General features: G+C 28.5%; 2 protein-coding genes and 1 non-coding gene across 3 annotated transcripts in view; 2 read left to right on the forward strand and 1 right to left on the reverse strand.

Annotated features, from left to right (window-relative positions):
- The first annotated feature begins 65 nt into the window (after positions 1 to 65).
- Positions 66 to 8,093, forward strand: LOC129975636 (autophagy-related protein 16-1-like). Its single transcript, XM_056088726.1, has 2 exons — positions 66 to 321; positions 6,298 to 8,093. Exons 1-2 carry the CDS (start codon positions 302 to 304, stop codon positions 8,066 to 8,068), a joined length of 1,791 nt encoding a protein of 596 aa, XP_055944701.1. The 5' UTR covers positions 66 to 301; the 3' UTR covers positions 8,069 to 8,093.
- Positions 8,094 to 13,860: 5,767 nt separating this feature from the next.
- Positions 13,861 to 13,942, forward strand: Trnal-aag (transfer RNA leucine (anticodon AAG)). Its single transcript has one exon. It is a non-coding gene; the product is annotated as a tRNA-Leu (tRNA).
- A 6,710-nt stretch (positions 13,943 to 20,652) lies between these two features.
- The window catches only part of LOC129976027 (uncharacterized), a 105,117-nt gene continuing 98,209 nt past the window's right edge, over positions 20,653 to 27,560 (reverse strand). The window contains exon 2 of the mRNA XM_056089364.1: positions 20,653 to 26,558. Within this exon, the coding sequence (XP_055945339.1) occupies positions 25,795 to 26,538 (744 nt within the window). The 5' untranslated portion in view covers positions 26,539 to 26,558 and the 3' untranslated portion in view covers positions 20,653 to 25,794. The remainder of the gene's footprint in view (positions 26,559 to 27,560) is intronic.

Consider the following 27,560-nt stretch of genomic DNA (forward strand, 5'->3'; position numbering starts at 1 on the left):
CAATCTCGCATAAACTGTATTTTCGGAAGAGAATTTAGAGATATTTCTATTCATTTTAATTTTAAAAAATATTTCAAACAGTTGGAAAAATTATAATCTATAATTATTTAATAGTTTTTATTGTGATGAAATTTTTAAAAAAAATATTCCTTGGAAGACGGAAGTGCGAATCTGTGAGAACAAGATGTGATGGTTTGTTTACATACAAACCTCGTATTTTTCTAATCTAACTTTTCCTTACAATGTATTTTTATAGCTGAAACATAATCAGAAGAGACTATCGCAAAAGTGTCTCTTAAATATGGAGAATTCATACAAAACGTAAGTAATAAATTATGTTGATATTAATATATTGTACATTTATATTTGATAGTTAACACCTGTTAATGTAATTTTTATCTTAGAAATACTATTGATTGATTTTCTGAAATTTTTGAGTCTGTTAGATATAAACTTTCTTTCTTTTAGAAAAATCACTTATGTGATTGCTTTAAATGAATGTAATTTCAGTTTTGTTTAAATTTGAATTGGATCAACTTATAAAATTTGATTATATATTTTATTTATCAATTTTTTTGTGTTAGTTTTTTATGCAAAAATAGATAATATGGTAGATAACTATTCCATTGAGTGCTTTCATTTTCAGTACAATTATTGCAAATTCATCAATTTTTGAATATATTATCTGATGATTAAGATTTATAAACTTATTTTAAAAGAAAGCTTATTAAATAGAAAAAGATGTTTTTTGTTTTTTTAATCCATGGTAACTTTTATGTCAGAAACATAATCTCACTGGGCAAATTTGATTATTATTCTAAAAATTCTCTATATATTTAAGTGAACAATTTATTTAAGACATTAAATTTTACTTTATTTGCTGATTATATGAAGCATATTATTATTGATCAGATTTATTAATTTGTAGCTACAAAATGTCTTGCAGATGTATATGTAATTTTATTTCCATGTACAATTTTTTTTTTTATCTACAGTTGCTACTTCATATTTACAAGAGATACATAAAATAAAGGAGGACAGAGAAAAACTACTTTTTATAGCTTATTTTTTATCAGTAATAATGTGAAACCCATTATTTAATATATCTAGTTTATTAAGAGTGCAGTTTAAAATCATTCTTGATGAATTCCAAGAAAATGTTAATCTGATTTCATCTTTCCACAAAGATGCTGTTTACTCTTATTTACCACCCTTTTTCTGGTGATAACAATAAGCCTTTTAATAAATAAATAATGGTTCTCTCTGCAGCAACTGGGTAGGCAGGTTGCCATGGGATAGACCAAGACCAAAGACACTGTTTGTACAATAATAAGTTTAAATTTAGTATTTATAATATATATCTTCAAAGTTTATTCATTATTTTACTGAATTGAAGTATATAAATACAAAATGCTTTGAAAAATGAAAATAATAATAATAATTGTTATATAGCAGTATAGTTTTAACATTTAAAAGAAAACATTTTTCTATCAAATAATTTCCTCTTAAGTATAAAAAGAAAATGTATATATTTTTGAATTCATTTAACTTATTTAAAAAATTTTATATTTTAGTTGTATTTTGTATTCTAGTTATAGTAAATCTGATATATCATTAAGAAAAGGGATACAAATGACATAATTTGTCTTACATTGTTTACTATTTATTAAGATATTTAATACAAATACTTTTTTATTTTGTTTTTCAAGTATATATTGTTCCTTTCCTTTGCAGAGGTCTATAGATATTTGTTTATAATATATATTTAATTTTTATTTACTATTCAAAATAAAAATCATGACACATTTATAAGATTTCTCTAAATTATATATCTTTTGATAGATTTTTTAGAATAAATTAAATTGGAACTTCATAAAATTCTTTTCAAGTAAAATTCCTTAAGTAATGAAGACAATTTGAAAATGTTAGTAAAAAACTTTCTAAAAGAATCCTTGTCAAAAATCATATCATAGTTCCATAGATGAATATATAATATGTAGAAAATATGTTGGTACTTTCTTTTAGAATGTAAATTGAAGGGAAATGAAATTTTAAATAGAAAAGTAGCATTAAAAAAAAACACATATATATATGTAGCACCAAAAAAAAAAGTTAAGAATAAAATCTTGTCATGAAAACAATTTAATTTAGATTGCCATTTTTGAGCCAGTACTATTGCTTCCAGTTATGCAGCAAAGTTTTTTTTTTGGGGGGGGGAGGAGAGGGGGTTCGTTTATTAATTTACTGAAATGTGCATGAAAAAATTTACTACATTTTGTGCTAGATGGATGAAATTTGGTGTGTGGTTTTTACACCAAAGTTTAAATTTCCAACAAATCTTGAATAAAATCCATTCACTGGAAGTTTGTCTGGGTGTTATCATATAAAAATCTTATATATATTATAAATTTATTTTAATTTCAAATTTGCCATCACTTTCTTCCTCAAAATAAGGGTTGGAGATTAAAACATATTTTTTAAAAACTTAAATCGCTTCACAATTCTACTTTAGAGATAAGAAAGTCATATGTTTCAGACTTGATTCTATTAATGATCTGCTATTTTTATTGTTTCTATCAATATATATATATATATATATATATTGATATATATATATATATATATACACACACACACTTAAATCAGTGGTATTTTTTTCTTCTGTTACATATTGCGTACTTGGGGATGAAGGAGCTAAAACATATTTTGTTTAATTTTATGTTTTATGAAACAATCAAAGCTTATCATAGTTTGGATTGGTTTTAATTATTTATCATACTTTGTACTTTCCGAAAGAAAAAAAGTAAATAATTTAAAAGGAATAAGAATATGTTCTTTCACTGATATTTTCCATACAATATATTTTAAATGTGCATCTGTCTTCAGCTAAAATATTTGTTCAAAAATAATTTTAAAGGAATGAGAAATTCCAATTCATTTCAAGCCAATATTGTTTCAAGGAGATAGTTACAATTATTAAATTTTTTTCTTTTCTTTCTCATAATTGAGGCATTGTTATTATTTGGTAGGCTCTATACTTAAAAATACATGACAGTTTTGGAAATGTTTTGTTAAACTCCAGTATGTGAACTATTCATTCTATGAATGTATCATTATAAAATATATAATCAGCAATGCTCCATTTGTTATATAATATATATATATATATATATATATATATATATATATATATATATATATATATATATATATATATATAAATTGACTTTGCATGATATGGAAATAGAAGTTATGAATTAAAGTCATGAAAATATTTGCTAGGTTAAAATTAGTTATATTATTCAGTGATATATAAATTTGATAATTAATGTGCATATTTGGTATAACTTTATGTGTTTGTGATTGTTGAAATTTTTTTTTAACTATCCAGAATTTGAATTAGTATACAAAAGTTTTTAAAAACATTTTATTTGCTCTAATTTTTTTCCCTATATTTATTATTTTTATTTTCCTATAAAGTGATTTTATTTAGTTTTTTTTCTTCCGATAGAGTATTCATTATGAAATTTCATATATATTTCACTTTCCTACTGCACAATTAATCTATTTCATATGCTATTGAAATCTGCTACACTAAATTAGCATGTTTAGCGTAATGAAAACAATACAATAGAAAAAATCTTGTTATATGAATATTACCCAAATATGTTTAGGTCATACTGTGTGAAACCCATTCTGTAAGAGGATTGCAACATTTTACTATGTTATCAGAGTGGCATGCTGTAGAAGAGTTGTCATTATTTTCTTTACTGTTAGAACGCCTTGTCATAGGAGGATTGTCATAATTTTGCATGTTGTTAAAATGCTGTATTGTAAAAGGATTGACTGTATTGAGGGAATTATTTTCATATGTGGACACTGAAATGTTCTTAACTTTGATGCAAAAGATGGGTAAAAGCTGTATTATCAAAATGTCTTCTACATAAGAGCTGTCATAATTTACTTAATATCAGAATGCCATGCTATAGGAGTATTATTAGAATGTTTTTTATAAGAGGGCTGTCACAGTCTGCCATATTATGTAAGCATATTGCAATTTCAATGAATGTAGCAAGATTATTAGCAACTAGGACATGTTACATAGTGCCATTCTTAACCCTAATCATCATAGGTAGTTTAGCAAGAGTAAATGACAGAAAACATGGAATTATTATTATTATTATTTTTTTTTTGAGTCCCTCATCATACTTCATTTTAAATAATGTTTTGTTTCCCTGGTGGCTCCGGAGCAACGGTGGCGTTTGAGCAACTGTACTTCTTTCCTTTTCTTATCATTACACTACTGCCCAATTTACCATGTTTTTAGAATGCATTGTTACAGAACGGTTTTCAAATTTTTATTTGCTGTGAAAGACTTGGCTGAATCATACGATTTTTTTTCATACATGCATATAACCAGTGGGAGGGTCTTCCCAAAACTTTCTCGCATATTCTCCAATAGATTTTTATCCCCATCTCTTCGCGTGGAATTGTGGTCCTTAGGTAAAGCCGTGAATATCTTGTATGCCATTAGTAAACGATAGTTACAAAAGATAGATCTTTGTCATGGATCTAGAGATTTTGCTGAATCTATCGTGAAAATATGTATTTTAGATGCCTTTTTGTCAAGGGATTGACTTTAAAATTTGAGTTGTTACTACAGTTGTAATCACAAGATAACACACCGAATTTTATTAATTAAAATCACTGCGTTTGCATGCATGCGAAAGTACAGAAGGTCAACCGTTTTGCTGATTCGGTTCAAAATTTAATAGAAATTTATTTTTCATATCTGCAAATGCCATTCTTGATGCCAGTTAAACCCACGTTATATAATTTTTCATGTTTGGAAATGTAAAAAAAGAAATGAAAGAAAGAAAAAGTGAGCAATTAGTGGACACTGGTAAGTTGTACATTTCTCATATCCACACTTATTTCAATATCGGTTTAAGTTGCACGGGGAAACGAATAAGAACGGTTGAAATGGAACTCAGATAAAATGGAAACTCGACAAGTCCTAGTATATGGTATCCAAATAAACAGCCTAACGACATTAATTGCAAAATGGGGGAAAAAAAACTTTTTATCGAAAATGCAGGAAAATTGATAAGGAAATATCAAAAATCAGAAATTACAAAATTACATGTTTTAAAAAATGTTTCCTATTTTTCTCTAAAATCCTCAGTGGAAAAAAAACAAACAAGGAATGAAAGATTAAAATTGTATTGAAAATAGAAAATTGCATAATGTAATATGTTAGACATATTACATTATACAATTCATTCTTTCAAATTTGTAATTTTTTTTATTTGTAAATATTTTGTATATTTTTTCTGTCAATATTTTGTAAAACGTAAATAATTTTTAAGAAGAATTAGAGGATATTTTTGAGAAGTTTTTTTTTTATATATTTATAAAAAAAAATATGTATATTTATTTTATATATTTATCTGTATATATCATTGTATTGATTTTTTAAAATTTTCGTCAAATTTAAATAATTTACATTTTTTATAGTAAAAATTTATATTTATATCATATGAAAAAATATTTAATATTATAAATTTATAGTACAATAAAAAGCAAAAATAAAGATATATCAAAAGTAAAAATACGTGTTACTATACATCATTTTATTTTTTGTGTGGATATGCAATTTACCACTTTCAAATGAATTGTTAGGCATGTAGTTTACTACTATGTGTTTTATTCTTCGATGTGCAACTTACCACTTTTATAAACTTAGCCGTGGAACTAACCTGTACCTCATTTAATTCTTGATGGCCCGGGAAGTTTGGGATCAAATCCTAGGTGAACCGTGATGCACTGCATCTGCTTCACCCTTCAAGTAATCGGCCCTGTTCGAATATTCTCTCGTTGATATGGTATGGAAATTTGAAAAAGATAATATATATATATATATATATACATATTGTTTGTCTCTTACATCCCTCCAAACGTTTGCGAGCAGCAGTATCCCACCATCAGCAAACGTTGGCTTTCAGTATTGTACAACAAATCTTAAGACAACCTAAAGTAACGATTTTTTTCGTGCTGTAAAGTATCTGTATTTTGGATTTGTGATTTCAAAGGTATTGAGGTAATCCAGATTTCGGTTAATCTAAACTCTACTTTATTTATTACGGTGTTAGACATCTTTGCATCTATGGTACTTTAGAATTTGAACTTTAACTTACCACTATTGTAGAAGAAAGAAAAAAAAATTATATGATAATGTTAAACGAATTTATTTATATAATTTTTTAATTGTAATTATTTAATTAAATTTATTTTCAGGTCTGTCTTGAAACTCCTGAAAGCAAGGAATGTGACGGAACGCAGTTTTGAGGAAACTATTAAATATGCCAATAAATTATTAGAAAAATTAGATTATTTACAAAAAGCAAATGCTCATAAAAATTTTCAGACATTCGTATCGGATCAAGACTCTCCTGGGGTGGCAGATCATTTCGGCGATCCCGGGCAAAGAGCGAACTGCGAGAATTTGCAAAAAAGTCTTGCTGAGAGCCACGCCAAAATTTCCAAGTTAGCCGAGCAGGTAATCAATTTGAAAGATACACTGGACACGAAGAATTTGCTCGTGACTAAACAAAGCTCTGAATTGGATAAATTTCAGGTTGAACTTAGAAGCAGCCAAGAACTTGTCAGGAATTTGAAATCGGAGCTCACGTGCTTGAAGAATGCCTTACAAAGCAAATCGGATGATTACACTGTTTTGAATATATCCCACTCTTGCATAGAAAACAAGAAAAATGAACTGGAAATCGAAAACAGAAAATTGCGTTCACAGCTATCAAAGTACGAAGGAGAAAGAGAAGTGTTTCTGAGGACTGAAAGCGAGAAGAATTTTTTGCAAACCGAAAACAAAAAGCTGAAGGCGCAGATTGAGGAGTTTCAGGAATTGAAAGAGCGTTGTTTGAACGTTGAAAGTCAGCTAAATGACTTAGAAATCGAAAATAAGAAATTAAAAAGCCAGATAACTATGCTTAAAGAAACCAGAGAACACTCTTTGAGGAGTGGCAGTGTTGAAAGTATAGGTTCTGCTGATGGTGGCAACAGTAAAAAGGTGGCCAGAACAGCAAAAGTTGAGGGTTCGCTTTCTTCATCTCGTCCGTCGTCGTCTAAAACAACCCACGTCCATTCCAAATCTCCTTTTCCAGATAAAAGAACTATTTCTTTTGTTGCACACGACAGCGAAGTGAATGCTTTGATGTGGTATCCTGACCCTACCTATTTAATCACCGCTGGTGCCGATAGGAGATTAAAACTATGGGAAATCAGCGAAAGCGATGCGAAATTATTGAATTCAGCCAGAGATTGCAATTCGTCCATTTTGTCAATCGACATAGATAATAAGGCGAGCACAGTTCTATGTGCGTCGAGTGATTTTTCAAGCCGCTTATGGGACATATCCGGTTTCAAGCTAGGCCATACCTTGACTGGACATAGTGGAAAAGTTATGTCCGCCAAGTTCGTTAAAGAAAGCGACAATATTATCACTGGAAGTTTAGACAAAACGGTGAAGCTGTGGGGTAAGAATAAAACACTCTGTACTCTAACATTCAGTTCTGAGTCTCCAGTGAATGATGTTGTAAGCAGAGATTCCAGCACAATCATTAGCGGCCATGCGGATCGGAAGATTCGATTCTGGGATATCAGAGCTAAGAAACCTACAAAGACAATCGACACCTCAGGGGCTGTGACATCTTTAGATGTATCCAAACATTTGCTTCTAGCATCTGAACAAGGGGGTGGACTGAAGTTATTCGACTTGCGTACTTTCAAAGAATTAATGTCCATGATAGAAGCAAATTTCAAAATTGTTTGCAGTTGGACTAGAGCTAAATTTAGTCCAGATATCAAATATTGCTGTTGTGGATCAGATAATGGATCCGTCTTTATATGGAACTGTGGGACTGGAGCTCTGGAACGAGAATTGAAGGGGCATGATTCTACTGTGATATCTTGTAGTTGGAGTATATGTGGGTCTTACTTAGCAACATGTGAGACTAATAGGAAATGTATTATATGGTCGAAGTTGAAATAAATTTTTAAATTGTTATGGACTAAAATTGCCATTTTTGTGTTTTTTTGCACAATGTATAACTAGGAATAAGCTACCATTTTAGAAATTAAAGAATCAAGACGTAATTCTACAGTTAGTGACGACTCAAATAATATAAAGAGACGAATGAATAAGAGCATACTGCATTGAATCCATTTACTCCCAAAAAAATTTAGAACGCTTTGCCTTGGGCACGAAGATGCGTACGGTAAACAATACGAAATATTTCGTAACTGGTACGAATGATTGTACAGAGGTATTCTACGGGATATCTCGTAGTTGCCAGTGAATAGGTTAAAAACATTTCATATGCAAGTTGATGCAAAAGATCGGAGCAACTTTAAAAGTCAATAACTTTCAAAGGAATAAAGATAGAACTGAAAAAAATTGATATGAAATCATATTTTGTTTGTTACGAAACCAAAATATATTATTTGAATATATATATATGTAATATTATTTGTGGTGAAGCATGATGCAGTTTGAAGGCAATGAAGATACTTTTCATTTCGTGACGTCGTTTTATTTCATTTTGAAGAAGCAGGCATATGTACAAGCGACGAGCACACAGAACGACACAGAAAGGAGTGAGGAAAAAAGCTCTTGGAATTTTATCCCTGATCTTATATAACCTATGATTTTGATAGGGAAAATATTTCTTTACAGTGCTAATGTATTATGAGATTTCGATAGGGATTTTCATTACACGGGTGGACAAGGTAGGGGAAACACAGGGAGATTTTAAAAAAGAATTTGCTTGATCAGCGGTATGTTATCTCTTCACGCGTAGTGTGGGAAAGTTAGATTTTAGCCGATTCAACAATTTAACAAAGCTTCTCTTGAATTAATTAAGTAGAGACAGTGGAATTGGATCATGAAATAAGAGAATATTTTAGAATGAAGTTACTATGAGCTAAATTAAGATGAAGTTACTATGAAAATTAATTAAATGGAAATTAGAGTTAAAATATCATTACATATATATATACCAGAATCTATAATTATATATATATTGGTTTACAATTTAAACCATCCAATGGTTCTTCTGTTTTCGGAACTATTTATTATATAGAATGGAGGAGTGTTCAAAGTAACGCTTATAAATTCAATGCACCATCTTCTGTTCGAAAAAAAAAAAAAAAAAAAAATGGGTTTATAGAAAAAATGAAAGCAAAAGGTTATATTGTCATTCTTTCTATGTTAAAACCTATTTTTATCTCCATTTTTGAACTCATTAATAATTTGAAACTTTTCTCCAGATTTCTGAATCAAATGATTTCATTTGTATATTGAACAAATTTAGTTTTAAACATTAATATTTGGTATTCTGTACAATTAAACATTTTATTGTAAGAAAGCTTTTTTTGGGGGGGGGGGGAGACGGAGAATTTTCAAAACCACATATTCCATAGAAACATGTTGCTTGTTTTCCAACAATGCTGCGGCTTGTAGTTTTCTAAGATCGTTCATCTATCTCTTGATGCCATTTGACTTTAATTTAAAACAAATTAATTAAGAAATTTCAACGACAGTACTATTTTCTTAATTAAATTAAAACAGCAATTCATTTTCAAACAATATTTTTTGTTTTGAACATATAAAATTTTATTTCGATTGTTCTAAAAAAAGTAAAACAGATGGATTTTATTTAGTTGTCATTTTATTAAACTTTTTGAACAAAATATGAAAATTGTATTATAAAAGAGAATCGAAGAATTTGGAAGAACGCAGATTATTGTTCTAAAGATAAGGAATACTAACATATACTTGCAAAAAAAAAAAAAAGGGTTTTTTTTTTTTTTTTAATGGATCGTTATAGTAGTTTAATCATTGAAAATGTTTTGATATATCTGAAAAATTCAATTCAGAATCATCTGTCACAAGTCCTTTCACATGAATGTTAATCTTAGAAGGAAAAACAAAAAGATAATTTTTATATAATGCGACTTTAAAGAGACGACAAATTCATTAAAATTAAGTGCATACGTCACATTTAATTCTCTGTATTTTGCATAACGATTATGATTTGAAAAATAAGTATTTTTTTTAAAATATTTTTCAAGAATTTTTAATCGATATAGTAAAAAAAAAATATTCATTTGTAAAATAAATAAATAATGCACAAAAAAAAAATATTTTTCATTTCGAGATAATTAAGTTTTCAGGCACAAATTATTGATATTCTTAACGCTGGATTTATAAATGAAATATTTGCTCTAAATATTTCATTTCTAATCGACCATGAGCCGTCTTGCATAAACAGCAATTTGTTACTAGACCGGAAAAAAGTTTATTTAAAAAAAAAAATATTATGAGAGTTCATGATTGAGTAAGAATTTCTCTGTCTTTAGTGCCTTGTTGAATTCCAGGAAATAATATCTGGTTTACGAATTTGTTTTAATGATGTAATTATGATGTTATGAATGTTTGCTTTACCTTTTACTGATAGAAAACCTGGTCCTTTTCGTATCAAAAATCTACTTTCACTATAAAATTCTAAAATAATGCATTTTGAGGTATCACAGCATATTTAAGAATGTTTCAATGCAAAAAGTTAATTTTTTAACAGTTAATTTATGCGCGTTTACTAAATTTTTAAAAGAATTTTGTATTTTTCTGAATTAAAATCGATTTTTAACTTCTAAGAAATTTAAAATTGTAAAAGCATATAGTTTTATTTTAATGCCCTTTTCGAATCTTTATTATAAGACTTTCGTAATTTCCTGAAAAATTAAGACACCTGAAACATTTGAAAGCCAAATAAATCAAAAAGAAACCTCATTCCAAAGAATTTTTTTTTTTAATTTTCTGCTCTAAACCCATTAAATATTCAATTAATTTAATAACTAGCCGCCTTTGATGACTAGTTGCCTTGCCGGGATTAATGGTTGCTAAACATTTCAATTGTTTCTTCAGTAAAATATTTTTAAAATTCAGATTTTGATAAACATAAAACTTACATTATTTCCAAAACCTCATACTGTTATTTTCATGGCCTTGCACTTTCCTAATTTTCTGTCTATATCTTTATATATACAACTTTATCACAAGAAAATGCGATGGTATTTTAAAATGGAGACACTTTAAAAATTTTTTATTATTGCTCGATTCTGAATTTAAATCTTACTTTTAATTATAATAAAATATAAAAAAATAATAGAAGGGTTTTTTTAGAGGGAAATTCACTCATTATGGAAAAAATAAACCGAATCTTTGTATCTTATTCACAGCAATAGAAAAAAGCCAGGATGAAATATTAAGCTTCAGTTCACTTCAACTATGAAATACATCTTTGTAAAATAAGCTTAAAATATTTTTAAAATAGACAGAAAAAGCATATGGTTAAAAAAAAAGTGCTATCATTGAAAAGATAATTTTTTTAAACTGTAAGGTTATGTAAAAAAAAATTTTGTGCAATAATATTTTCGAAAATTAATGCGGGAAAAATATCAAAATTTCGCTTAATTTTAATAAAAAATTCAAATTTCAAAAATTATTCCCAATGTACACGTTCTCATTTTCCATTTTATCTTAAAGTATATATGTGCCAAATTCGGTTGCTATAAATCAAACAGTCTGGCTTACAGAGCACCAGCACACTGACAGACACATTCGTTTTTATTATTAGAAACACGGAAAGAAAAATAGATTTAAAAGAGTTTTAAAGCCTGCATTTTGCCAAATTTTTATAATTAATTCTAAAATTTTTCCATATTGAATAGGTATACTTAATTTTTATACAGGGAAGTTAAACTCACGCTAAAAAGCAGTTGTTGTATTATTGTTAGATTCTGTATAACATATATTTTTGACAAAATATTGAAAAATTTTGCAAGGTAACTTTAAATTTCTTAATCTCAAAAGCAATATAAATAATGTTATAGAAAAAAAAAAGTCTAAAAATGAGAAATTCTTTAGATGGAATAATAAATTTCATAGCACTTGTAAATAGCTTTTTATCCATCTACATGATATCTACAATTTTTTTTTCTAACTCAGGTTAAAATTTTAAACTATTTAATAGTGAGAAATTTTAATCATCTAAGATTTTATATTAGGCATTCTACACTATATTAACTTGCTACAGAATTTAAAATTAAGAGCAAAACGATTTATTCTAAATATGCATTTTTCAGTGAAATATTACAAAAATCGATGGAGAGAAGTAGTACGTTATCTGCTCCACTTTTTCTTTACTTCTTTTTCTTTGGTGTGTGTTGAAATCCTAAACTACCAATTAATAATCGAGAATTTTGTGTAGTATTTCACAATCTAATTACACCGAAATTTCGACAAAAACGTTTTGTTTAAAACCTGTTTTAGAACTTTTTCCGTACTATTAGCAAAAGAAAAGAGAAAGTATTTTGAAGAAAACGCTAAGAATAAATTCTAAGTTTTAAAATTTGACGAAGCAGTTAAAATGAACAAATGCAGCAAAAGTCTATCATGGTGCCATCTATCGTGTTAAAATTTGAACACAATGTACATGGATTTGTAACTCTTGCTACATTATACACAAGCCATTGATCATCCATAGGCAATATTATGATGGTGCTACTTATTATATCTAAATGAAAACGTTTCTAAAATTATACTATTGCCTAGAAAAAAAAAATACTATAATTTTAAGAAGAATTATAATTTTCACGTTTTAAAAATGTCCTGCGATATTTCGAAAAAACATCATTTAAAGAAAATATCATAACAAAATTGAAATTAATGTTTAAAACAAGTGCTTTGAGGAATTCTGAGTAATATGCTGATGGTAACAACGTGAAACTAATGAAATTTAAAACGAAAGATTTCGAAATGTAATATATTTAAATATTTCTGTTCATATATATTTTGTTTGGCATGGTGTGAATTCATGTCTTTCTGATTCATTGCATAGAAACTTTGACTGTTTCATGCAGTCCTTGTAAAAATTCAGGATTCAGCAATATTACTCTTAAAACACATTTTAAGAAATTAATTTCTGTTGAAAAATATTAATATTAATATACTTTTTAAAATTTAAATTGTTTGTCTAAAATACTATGAGAATAATTTTTCAATAAGTAATATTTTCCACTAAGAACTGGTTTTTATAAGAACTGTGTAAATGATGCGATTATTGATATTTATAATTTCAGTAACATATGCATAATTGTTTTATTTATATGATTTCGTTTCATGAAATTATTTGATTCTATTGTAATAAAAGAGATGGCGCTTTAAGCATTGATTTCGCCTTCAGAATAAAAGGAAATTTAATCCTTTAATCGCCACTTGACATCTTCATTAGAAGGATTTTTTTTTTTTTTTTTTTTTTTGTGAAAGTATAAAAAAAATAGATTTTTTTTTAATTGAAAAAATATTTCTCAGTTTTAAATAATATGTAATTTGCTATCAAATAGAAGCTTTATTTAAATTTTAATGTAAATGTTTTTTTAATTTATTATTATAAATAGAAGTTTTTATTTTTAAGAATTAAATTGATTTTTACCTGTTTTGGATTTAAAAGGAAATTTTATTAATTTTTTATAAGCAGAAATATGCATTTTTAATACATTGAATATTACTATAGTTAAAAGGCTATATTTACGAATTTATATCATTTGATACTTGCAAATTCTAAACATGAATTTTATTAGTAGTCAACTTTTTTCCTTAGTTAAATAAATAAATATTTCAATTTTTTTCAAATTAAAAAAAAAATAGTAAAAAGAAGAAAAGTGTAACGCTTAGAGCAATTGCCTCCATGTTTCTACTGTTACTTCTTTAGATTGGAGCGTGGTAGCGTGGCCGAGCGGTCTAAGGCGCTGGTTTAAGGCACCAGTCTCTTCGGAGGCGTGGGTTCGAATCCCACCGCTGCCAGGAATCTTTTTTTCTTCATCGTACTCCTAATTACAAAATTCTCTTCATACATTTTTAATAATTTAAAGTCCGTGATATTTTTTTTTTTTTTACTATATTCAAAACCATTTGTAAAAATGAATTAAAAAATTCTTTTTATGGTTTTAGAGCATTTAACTTAATATATATGAGAGTAAACTGCAAATTTTTTTCAGTCACATTTTTAAAAATGTTTCAAACAGTATTTTTTAATATTTTTAGTAGCAATATGTAATTTTACTAAATAGAATAGAAATATATAAACTGCACAGAATAAGAATTAAATACACTTTATTAATTTACCTGGAATAAGCTTCTTTTATTGTTCTTGTTATATTCGCTTATTTATTTTTTATTTTTTTTATTTACATGAATCTAATTTCTGAAATGTAAATCTGTCGTTCCTCCTTTTGATTTTAAAAACTCACCTTATTCAATAAACTATTTACTTTTGGATCTCATAGTTAGCAACATAATATAAGGAATATGGGGGATTTTCATATTTAACGAAAGGATATATATATATATATATATATAATTAGACCTTGGCACTAACTATAATTATGTATTACTATTGGCAAAATACTTTGTAACCATGCAACATTTTATCAAGTATAAAATGATCTTCTATTGTTACAATGTTTTACTTCTATTGTTATTCAATTAGATAAAATGTAATAATAATTAAACATCCTACATATTTATTGGCCATTAAAATAATTTTGAAATAACACTTGTTTTTCAATTACAGCTATCAGAATAAATAAATAAATAATTTAATTGTGCACTAACTATCATTATACAACATTATTGACACACTATTTTGTAATTATGCAATAGTTTATGACGCATAAAATAATTTTCAATTGCTACTAAGTTAAATTAGATGAAATATAATAATAATTAGACATTTTACATATTTTTAAACCCTCAAACACTTTGTTTTGAAATAACATTTCTTTTCAATTGCAATTAGTTCTTAAGAGATATTTTAGAATAAAGACGTGATAGTATAGTTTTAAATATAAAACTTAAAATTTTACAAAGGATTCTTATTTCCTAATCTAGTTGTTGACATTTTTTTTCAGTAATGTTATTTTTAAAATTTTAGGCTTAACTTAAAAGTAGCAAACTTTTATTTCATTATTTAAATGGTATTTTAATAATTTTTTTTAACCTATTTTATAATCTACATGACAACAGATTGAAAGGGATAATTAAGAAAAAAGGAGAGAATTCTTTAAATATCGCTTCTGGTTACCAAGCAACATAGATTTGAAAATCCCATTGGATATTTTTAATGTGAGAATTATGAAAAAAAAAAAAAAAAAAAAAAAAAAAAAAAAATTTTGAAGAATGAACGAATTTCAAAAAGTAATTTCAATATTATTTATATTATTGAGATTAAATTTATGATTAGATTTCAATTGATGAATTTCTTATTTATTAGTATAAAATTATTATATTTATTTTTAAATATAAAAATGAAAATTTAAGCAGCGAGAAATACTATTTGTCAATATTCCGTGGATATCTACAAGAGCTAGGGTAGTAGTTATTTTGATGTATTTCAATTGAAATTTCAGATGAAATATTTTCTGTTGAATTTCAGCAAATAATAAAGAAGAATATGTGGGGATAAGTGACTCGAAATAAATTTTTAAAAGTTAACTAAAATTTTAATTAATTAAAAATTACTCAAGATTGTGGCGTATTCCCGCGATAACTTCTTGAGATATTATTGCATAAAAATAATTTTTATTTTGTTTTAAATTCAAAAATTTATATTTTAATGGTATCAGATAAATTACGTGCAAATTTTTCCTGAGTTTTTGCATTTTTTAATTACATTTTTTACATAATTTTAAATATGAAATTTTATTATTGTAATGAAGTTCAAAGTGATGTGATTGTTAAATAACGTTTAATCGCGAAAGGAAAGGAAGTTAAGGAAGAAAGATTCTGCTTGCTTTCTTTATCTTTTTTTTTTTTTTTTTCAATAACTTGAAAACTTATTAATTTTTATTCCACTATTAGACTATTTAAATACAATTTTTATTTTTCTACCAGACTATTTACACTATTTTTTTCTAAGAATTTTTTTCGTATAACAACGAAAACAAACAACGTAAAATTGTCCACATTTAAGAAAACCTGACGATTGTGCAAATTGATTTCCGAACAAAAACTAACATTTTACACTAATACTAATAAATAAAACACTAGATGGCGGCACAACCTGATTTTGTATTGGTCAGAGAAATGGCTTTGTTTCCACACTTTTTGGATTCGTAAAGCCTGATGTAAAACTCCTAGAATTTTTTGAAAGCAGGTCAATAATTTTTGTATAAACTAGATAAAAACGTTGAGTTTTATTAAATTTCTTTGAACAAACTTATATAATATTATAAAAAATCACAATAATCTGTGAAATAAAGTTCGTGGCTTATTTCCTAAAATTCTTACATTAAAGTGGGAGCTTCTCTTACATCTTTTCCTATTACAAACACAAATATGATCTTGTGATAATTAATTCCCTGAACCTTAGTTATTTGTGTGAATCTTCTTTTTTTTTTTTTAGCAAGTCAAATTTCTAATAACCTTTCATTCTAATGTAAACGAGGCATTAAATGGATCTTGAATTAATCAAAATTGATGTTAACATAACTTCGAAAATATTTATATGTTTACTTAAATATTTTAACTTTTCTTCAGAGGATTTGAAAGTAAAAATATATTTCTCTCCATCCAATTGTTTGCATATCAAAAAAATAAGTGTGGGATTGAAGCCATTCTTCCAATTTCTATTTCTACCAATAATAATAATAATAAAGTGAATGTATATTGAGGAAATTTTAGTGTTTTTCTGAATTGAAGTCAGAAAATATAATAATTCAAAAAAGTATTCTCACCTTAAAATTACAAAAAATTATCTGTTTAATGGTATTTAATTTCGTCAGAAAATATAATAATTCAAAAAAATTATTCTCCCCTTAAAATTACAAAAAATTATATGTTTAATATTTATGCGATATAATTTATTTCTATTATAAATTATTTTTTAAAAAAATATTAAACATATCTTACAATATATTTCATTGTCGAAGTGAAAATCAAATCGTCTTAATTACTGTTACAGATATTTCATCATAGCTTTCCCATTTCTGATTATTAAAATGTGAAGATTTAACTTATTTTTCCATGTTAAGTAAGTTTCGAAATAAGATATGCCTTTCATAACATTTTGATTTTTGTATTCACAAATAGAGTTTGACAACATAATTCATCAAAGACGAAAAAATTTTAAAGTGAATTTTTCTTGTAATATATTTGGACGTATAAAAGAGACAAAAAATTTAGGAAATATATTGCGCAATGAAAAGATGTAACCCGTCATAAATAGCAGGAGTTACATGTCTAACGAAATTTGAAGTTTAAAAAAAAATTTGCGGATGAAGGCATTAAGACCAAGTTACACAAAATATTTAATTGAAATTTTTAGTAACTATTAATTTCGGCAAACCAAATGGTCGGCAAAGGCGGTTTCTGATCAGTATTTAGTGTTCTAGTCCCAAGCTCGGATGGTAAAACTTTTGCAAAAGAAAAAGCATTGGGAATCCAAAAACTGAATATAAACTTTCCTTTCGGATAAGTCGTATTCTAGGAAGTAAAGATGAAAAAAATCACTAAAACATGCTTAGAAATTTATTTACACTAAAGGCAAAAATAAAATCAAGCTACAGTTCGCTTCAATATCCTGAGACGACCATTTTTCGACGATTCCATCTCATTAAGAGGTGAGGCGCGGAAGGATGGGCACATTTCCGGAATTCACCTTTGACTAAATTCCCCCCTCCCCCCATTAGATACTTTTTTGTTCATTTTTTTTTTCACGTGTATGTGAGTGTTGTGTCGTTTCTGACAACATTTTGCTTTTACTCAAAATTGCGTAATGATATGGCTAGTTTAAATAGCAAAAGATCTTTCTGGAGTGGTACGAAGAAAATTTTGCAAATTATTTCATGTAATATATTTAAAAATAGAATATTCTTAGGTAGAAAAAGTCATTAATAATAATGTTTTTTAAATATCAAAATACATAAAATATCATATATGTTGAAAATAATATTTATAATATTTTTAAGATGTTCCATCTTTACAGCAGTTTCTTAAATGAAAACAAAATGTTTTAATCGAATAAACTCGCGAATATCCGTTGTTGTTAATCTTAAAATATTATCAAAAAATTCAATAACATATAAAAAAGAAAAATCATTTTAACATAAAAAGGATCATTATTATTTTATAAAAAAGTAATTACCAAATTTTAAGAATAGGATTTTTCATTTTCTCTTCATAATTTAATGTTTAAGCTCCCTATTTTAAATAAAAATTGCTCTGAAATATTTTACTATGCATTAGTAATTTTTTCCGCCAGTATGACTAATTATCTGCAACGTTTACATCTCATAAATCGGCCAGTAATCCGAGTTTACTTTATTGTAAAATGTAAACATCTCCTTCTTTCATCTTTCCTCTCACCCCTATTTTGGCGAATTAAACCCAACCTAACGCATGCGCAGAAGCACGGAAGGTTTTAGAATCCGTTGTCAAACATTAATTATATAGTGCATTGCTCAGGGGAATTTTAAAGATATGAAAGACATCAAGTGAAATTTTCTTTTTCAATTTTTCTTTTTTACTTTCTTTAGCATGAAGTATGAAAAGTAAAATGACTGTGATCGTCAAACATTTTGATCACGGGATTTTATCATATCTTCACGTTTTAGACATTCACGAGTTTGAAAAACACAGTTTGAGAATTATGTTTGTTTGTGAACATAACTCAAAAACGCCTAGAGTTGGAAACTTGATATTCAGACTTTACATAATATTTCTAGATTTTAGTCAAATTTTTAATGAAATCCATTCAGAAGTCTGTCTGTACGGCTGCCCGAGTACAAATGCATGAAATGACTACAAAATGTAAAGTACCAAATAAATAAAATTTGGTAGCTTTAAAATGTGGATTTTTATCGAATTTTGAAATAAATATATCAAAGAATTGATTACTATCGGTCCGTACTTTTCGCATGAAAGCGTATGAAATATAAATTTGATTTTTGGATATGCATGCCAGGGATTAATCGCGAAAGATCACATGATAGATTCAATAAAAATGTTAAATTCACGTCAGAGATCAATATTCCGCAATTATTGTTCGCCAACGCCATGCTACGCATTCGCAATCTTATCCTAAATTCACAATTTTATACTTTAACCCCTTAACTGTTTTATTTTCTTTACTATCTAATAAGATGACACCTTCTATTTTGGGAATATTTTCTTATTTTGATTCAAATGAAAATCCATTGAATACTTGACGTATCTATATATTCGAAGTAATTCTAATATTGAATTATAATCGTTATGAATGGTTTATTTTTTGCTTACAACTTTCAAAATTCGATAAATCGATGCGCGTATGGCACTCGGGCAAAGCAGTTAAGCGGTTAAAGATAAGACCACTGATTTCATACCTATAGAACCACGAGTTTTCAAGTGGAATAAAACATGGCAAAATCAAACTAGAGGTGGGGTCCACAAGACCATTTGTATTGGACGCTTATTGAACGATGGATGCGGGTTAGTTTACATTCCGTTTTGTCATATTACGAAGATTATTTTTGAGACTCGTTATTTGAGTCCTAATCAGGTAACGAGGATGATAGCTGAGCTCTCACCGTCCCTTTTCAAAACTTTCTTACCTCTTTAGTTTTTAGTTTAGTTATATTAACGTCCCGTTGTAAAGCAACACTAGGGCTATTTTGGGACGGACCTCGTAACTTTAAACAGAGTCAGATGACGGGGACGATACCTGAGCTGGTACCCCCTCTCCACACCACACCAGTAGGAGAACGTTTGGCCCTGACGGTTTTAGTTTGGTTTAGTTTAGTTATATTAACGTCCCGTTGTAAAGCATCATAAGGGTTATTTTGGGACGGACTTCGTAATTTTGAATAGCGGTCAGATGACAAGGACGACACCTGAGCTGGCCCCCTCTCTCCACACCAGCAGGAGGACGTTTGGCCCTGACGGATATAACGTGCAACAGACCCCCTTACACGACGGTTGTTCGGTGGAATCGGGTCTCAAACCTGAAACCCTACGGCTTACGACCTGAGAGCTTACCACCAGGCCACCGCGGCCCAACTTTCTTACCTCCCCAACGGCGGACTTTTGAACCAACTGAACTTAGCGTGCACTAGAAATACTAACATGGCGTATTTTTATTATTTATTTATTAATTTTTTATGGAATCTGGTTTCGAACCGGGCACTGTCTAATTCGACTTTATGATTAGATAATCGAAAACCTGAATGCTGATGGCAGAGGGAGTTTGGTGAATGTGCGCGTTGTAGTGTACTACTACAACACACAGGTGTTTGCTGATTGATGTGAAAATGGTGTGGAGTGATTGTGATTCACATTTATCATGTGATAAGTCATGTAGTGTTACATTTATCGTGTGACTCAAACATGACTTATTTATTCTATTTGACATGTCATTTTGAATGATTGTCTTTATGGGAAGACAAAGAAATACTTTTTTTCTTTGAATTTCTTTTAGAAAAAATTGTACAATTTCCCAAAAATTGCTGAAATAAATTGGCTACAACAGTTATCGAAGTATTTTTATTTCATTAATATAGGATTCAGCAGTTCGAGTACAATAAAAACAATACACTGGACAATAAAATATGTATTTACAATGAAAAACTCCCACCGACACAAATTGTTAATAAACTAGCACAGAGAGATGAAATATTTTAGTTACAGCATTTAGATGAAATTGCAAAGGGAAAAAAATATTTTGCTGTAATTCCTATGGAGATGATAAATAAATACCTGGCTGTTATACAAGTGTATATACTACTGTAAAAGAGCTGCATGTAGTGATTGCCAACATTTTCCATAAATATCGACATTCTCTAAATGTGGTCTTTCACAGTAACACATATGGCCAGTTGACAACAGCGTTCAGTTTTACTATATTTACAGTAAAATAATAATATTTAAATTTACGTAATATTTAAATAACCACTATAATTTGGAAACATTGTTATTGACTCTGATAAAAATAACAACAAAGAACATTAAACCCATTCACTCTTGCATTCATTTCGCATGCAGTTGCAAAATTTTTAAAATTGTTATTTAGTGTTTATGTTAAGTGTTATCAAGTTGTTTATTCATAAATCAAAATACTTTACAAACGAGGCGAATTGTTATTTAGAAGCGACTTTATACCATTGAATTCGGAAAGTTTTGGAGCTTATATACAAAGTTCTTTTTAAATATAAATGCAATATTCCATTACCTGTAAAGCAAGTGACGAGCATTATGTAACCAACTATTTAGAATAGGTTTTAATCAGTTTAATTCAGTACAACATATGAACTTAGCTCATGATTACGTTGAAACTTTACTCTCTGACACTTTGTAGACATAAATCATTGACTTGCAGATCTCTTCTAGTGTCAAATTATCTTTTGAAACATAACATTCTAGTTTGCCACAACCATCTTATTTCCCTGATCCTCCCATGTGATCCCCCCCCCCCCGGGATAAAAAAATTGTTTGAGACGGAACGATTCTCAAGTGCCGAAGAAGTGCAACAAAGAAAGCATTAGCGGAGTTGGGCAAAGCAGGCTTGTATTCCGCATCTGCATCATTGCTTGACGATAGTAAAAATGCACAGTTGCAGAAGGCAATTAATTCGAAAGAAATATAATAGATTCTATCTGTATTATTTTTCTGTAAAAAAAGGTTCTAGGACTTATTGAAGGTATTAGTAATAATGAAATATGGTTAATAGTACGTGACAAATAGGGATTGCAATACCGGACCAAAATTTCAATACCGGTATTCGGTATTTTTTAAATCTTAATACCGGGATACCGGTATTAGAAATTTTAGAAAAAGAAAGAAAACACAGGTGTTTCTTTGTTTTATTCGCCAGTTTTGTTAGAGAGTGTAATTATCACAAAAATAATTTGTAACTTATAAATTATTACAGTATATAATCACAAAAAAGTAAAGAATCTTATTTATTTAAATCACAAAAAAAGTGTAAATATCACTATTCAGTCTGTGGCACTATTGCAAATTTTTGAAATGTGATCTTAAAAAACATAATGCATCTATTGTACTGTCATTAAGCCTGAAAAGTAATTTTGTGTAAAAATTACCAGCTGTAGAAAACACACTTTCGGCATCTACGATAGTTGGTGGTACTGTTAGCAATTAACTTTTTCCGAGTATTTACCTCTAAATCCCTCATCTTCAAATAAATCGATTTCCCGTCGGATGGTTTTGGATATAACTGATTTCTGTATTGTATTTTTGGTTCGTTGAAATTTTATTTATCGCTAATTCTAATTTTTGTTCAAGAGACAATTCCTTTTCACTATCGACAGTAGTGACATCATAATCTTCGATAATTGAACCGAATTCTTCCGAATGTGGATAGGTTTGTGGGTAAACAATTTTAAGAAAATTTACTCTAAATTTAATCAGATTTGAATTGGTTATTTTCTTTTCTTCTTTTTCATTTTCATTTTTAAAATCATTATAATTATGTAAATACCATAAGACATTTTCTATTTCGGTAAGCCTTTCTTCTGTGAGACTTTTTAATGTAATATATAATTCTTCAGATGGTGATGTGTGCTGTTCTTTCAGTGACTGCTACATGAAATTTATTGTTGCATTAGCTGTTAATAAATTAAAATCTCTCCGACATAATGCCTCAATAGTCAGTTTTATTGGAAGTAGAGCTTATATAGTTCTGGATATTAAGCCGAATTCACTATCTGAAAAATTAATTTACAGGTTTAAGTCGATTATTGCTTTTTTGATTAGATTTCCCAGTTTCAAAAATCGTTCCATCATTAGGAGTAAACTGTTCCAACATGTTTTAGAATCTAATACTAACATATATTCTGTTTTATTTTCAGTTAGTATATATTTTAGTAATATATCCTTTTTATAGGGAAACGTTTAAATATCTTAACAATTTTTCGAACTTTATAAATTATAGGAAGCAATTCTTGATAGGTTAATATTTCATCCTCATGAGCAATATCTTCTTCAACAATTACATTGTCATTATCTTCATTGCCAATATCGCTCTCACTCTTACTCTTTTCAAAGTTGGAATCCGAAATTTCTATATCCACAGTATTTGGATTCTTCTGTTTTTTATTTTTTCGGTATAACACATCTATTACTCCTAATTGAATTCCATGTGCATAGCACAACTGCTGATTTGCACCAATCCACTTTCCAACTTTTTTCATAATTGTTGCCCCATCAATCGTTATGGATACGATATTTTCTTTCAGGGATAATCCATGTTTCGCTAATTTAGATTTAAGCAATTAATTAAGCCATTAATTAGCTAATTAATTTCGCCCGTTATGGAGACATGAAAACAAAAACGTATAAACGTATACTATTTTGCTATGTTTGCGATACCTGAACATATAGTGGAGACAATTTTAAAAATTTCTAGTAAATACCGGAAAACCGGTATTTAAGCTTGTGAATACCGGTATTACGAAATTGTATAAATGGCTCAAAATACCGGTATTCGGTATCCCGGTATTGCAATCCCTAGTGACAAACAGTGGCAGGATTGTCTGCCCTGGAATTAAATTATTAGCTGTTGAAAATAACCTTCTGATATTTCCATAATCCTATTTCCCTGATGCAGTCCTTCTCCCTTCACGAATCAAGAATTTGTTTACAGGGGAACGATTCTCAAATTCCGAAGAAGTGCAACGATGAAAGCACTGCAGAAAAATAGGAAATTCCGCATTTACATCTTTGTAGAAGTGAAGGTAAATATTCATAGTTTCTGGGGGTCTATTTTGAAAGAAATATTAAATAAACAGATTCTATATATATCCATTTATCATAAAATAAGTTACTGTAACTTATCGAATGCTGTAATGATAATAGAATGTTATTCAGCGTTATAATATAAGAAGCAAACGCACTAGTTTGCGGCAGATAGTTAAATATAACGTTAATCGCGGAATACGCAGCTGAAAAATTAGCAGATTATAGTTCGTTTTTCTTCAAGCATTTATCTAATCGAACAAACATCATATTAAAACACGATTGCAAAAAAAAAAAAAAAAAAAAAAAAAAAAAAATGAAGCAATTTAAATATTTTAAAGATGTCTAATTATGTCTAATACTTCAGCAACAAAAATATACTATGCAAAGTTTACTAGAACCCAAGCTATACATTCGAAATAAAAAGCAAAGCATACCATAGAAAATTACACACATAACAATGCGGGATTTTATCAATTTCTCAGAAATTCAAAGCAGATGATCAAACACTTAAAAAGAGTGAAAAACACATAAATATTTCAAAGTTCAAATCGCATTCAAAGAAAATGACATCATTTGTCCTTGAAATCGCTCAAGGACTCTGCAATGTGCCAGCCAGTCTTATTGAAAAGTCTCGGCAAATCTTGCAATACAAAGACGAAGAAAAAGTTCAAATTAATTCGTTGCACAATTGTTTATAAAGTATTTTGTTGAAATATCGTCTGATCAATATTTAGCATTCTTTCAGCAGAAGAGATTCGAACATTTTAGTTCAGCTGTTGTTTACTAGAGCAACAGAATACAAAATGAAGTTCTCAGTTTTGTTCAAAAGAACAATGTTTGTTAACTAAAATAGGTCTAATACAATCTACTTTGATTCTTATAAAAAGTAAAATACAATTATTATGATTATCGTTTAGACATGAAAACACGATTACGTGGCCAAACTTGAATTTTCTCAAGCGATTATTCGCCAAATCCGAAAACAAAAATTATATTTTAATCCTTAAACACCATTAAAAATGGTAATCATCTGAAAGATAGGCGAAAGTACATTGAACTTGTTGGCGACATAGTGCCACTTTCTCAAGTTTAACCAAATGTAATTCTATTTGTACAAATATCATTAACAAAAAATTTTCACTTGTGAAAGTAAATAAGATTTTTGTTCCGTGGGTTTCAAGTTGAGACCTCTTCCATGTTTTCTGTTGCCAAATTTATAAACCGCACAAAATTATTTCAGAAAAAATTGCATTTTTTGATTTTTCTCAGAAGGCTGAGTTTTACATGTCTTTTTCATAAAGTGACTAGAAAAGACACTACATCATAAAATAAAAATACAAATACCAATAATCATTATAATGCATGACCAAGCTTATTTTTCATGTTGAAACTTGATTTTTTAGAATTATGACATAATTGTTTCTTGAAAAAGCGTGAAATGTAGTTCTTTTTCTCTTTTTTTTATAACATATCTTTGGTGGTTTATTTCCATAATTATGAAATAAATCATTAAAGTCGCAGGAACAATTTTTTTTTAAGTCAAATTTACAAATTCCTGAAATCTAGTGTATATTTAAACAGATAATGAAGAAAATTGAATTCCACAAAGCATTATTAAATGGTTTATGATTAGTTGATTATTCCTTGTTAAATGATGAAATTATGAAGCAAAATTCGAAGTATTATTTTAACGAAGCGTGTATAATCACACTGAAAAATGGAAAGTACAAAGACAATATTATCAAAAATATTTGCAATCAAATCACTTCATATATAGACACTGGTGCTGTTAAAAACAATTCACAAAAGTTCACTACAAATCACTATCTCACATATTCGTGAATCCAAAATAAAAGAAAAAAATGACTATAACCAGAACTCCTGAAACCCTTCCTCCACAAAATTACCAAATATCAGCTCTTGATTTATCTTTTTCCTTTATTACGAGAAGAAAACATCTTCCATATCGACTTCTTTTCGGATTCTTGGTTGTGGTTTCTTGGCCTTTCATCCACTAAGCCTTTGGTCTCGCTGTCACGATGTTTCGTCGATGATTTCCAAGCTTTCACATCCTCATCGGTTTCATCTTCATCGGTATCATCCAATGTGTCATGGGTTGGACTGGAATGCCCAGAATCTCTGTCCTCTATGCTGATCTTCAGCAGATCTAGAACGTTCTGTTCCGTCTTCTCAATATTAGCGTCTCCAGCCATGTTTGGTAACTTGTGATCGTTCTTGTGGTTATCCGGCTTGTAGTCTTCTGGTTCGAAAATATCAGGATTATCCAGGAAGGCTTGTGCCAGGTTTCGACTGATTTGCTTCCTGATAGTCTTCTTCATTGACAGGTGGCGTTCCAAGTGTCTCATGTCACGTTCGGTTAATGTCTTGCTGGTATATGTGTTGTAATTGCCGTTTCTGTTGCTTTTTCGAGATTCTTCTTTTGATTTGACGTTCTCTTTCCCGAGATCGAAAACATTCTTTTTCGGTGAGTTGGAACTCTTGTTGACCAACTCGTGCTTCTCGTAGTAGTCGGCGGGAGGTTCTTTTGTTTTCTTCTTACTTCTTGGGGACTTGTCGTATTGGCACAGGTCCTGGGTGTCGCTGGTGGACTTTTTCCGGGAAGAAGTGTTGGTGAAAATACTCCTGATATGGGGTATGCTTCGTTCCATTATCGACTCAGAGTAAGAACCTGAAAAGAAATGAAGATATATATTAGAATTTAATGCTAAAATTATTGACTGAAAGTCATAAATGCATTGATCGTTTTTTATGATAAAATAAGTAATGAATTTATAGTCAAAGCTTGTCTATAAATCCTATTTCATTTCTTTTTCACATTTTGAATTTGATGGATTTAAAAATAAGATGAAATGAAAAGTTGAATCATTTTCTGATTTTAAATTTAGATTTAAAAAAATCTGTAAATAAAAGGAAAAGAGTTAATGCTGTTTCACTCGTTAAAAGGAATTGACTTTTTTTTTAAATAAAAAAATTTTTTTTTGTAACATGTTTAATTCTTTTGAACATATGTTTTGAAATTTCATTTTTAATAAAATGGGACAACAATTTAATAAAGTTCCAAATTTACTTCTTCTTCGAGAACTTTTCATTGAAATTTGGAAAGATATTTGCATTAGACTTATTAAATTAATGTTTTACAGTTGTATTAAATAAAAAGTGCGATTTTTTTTAAAGAATAAAAGAATATTAAACGTTTAGAAACTTAAAAAGTTAATAATCTGGGTGAAAATGCTGATCGTTAAAAGCGGCCACCTTAATTTTAAGACATTCGAAGCGGGTGGAGAAAATTAAAAATCGCTTAATTTGGTGTATTCCAAGGTATAATTACACTTTAGAGTTTTACAATAGAATATCAAATCCACGGCCCTTATTTTCTATATTATGGGAACGTTTCCAAATTAATAACCTGTAACGTATGTTTCAAAATATGGTATTGTTATTGTTCCGACAGTACACTTTTAGCGATGCCAAGGTTAACGAAAACAATTTCGGAGTCATTCAACCATTCAAGGTTTCATTTTCGATGTCAAGGTTCCAATTATGCGGTCTTCCTCAATTTATAACGATGGGAGAAGCGAAATTGAAAAGCCACTTTAGGAGCGAAGTGCTCATAAAATATAATAGAAATAGAAAGAGCTAAAAAAAAAAAAAAAAAGCAGCAACACTATAA

This window comes from Argiope bruennichi, chromosome 7, assembly GCF_947563725.1.
Source record: "Argiope bruennichi chromosome 7, qqArgBrue1.1, whole genome shotgun sequence".
In the NCBI taxonomy this organism is placed as follows: domain Eukaryota; kingdom Metazoa; phylum Arthropoda; class Arachnida; order Araneae; family Araneidae; genus Argiope; species Argiope bruennichi.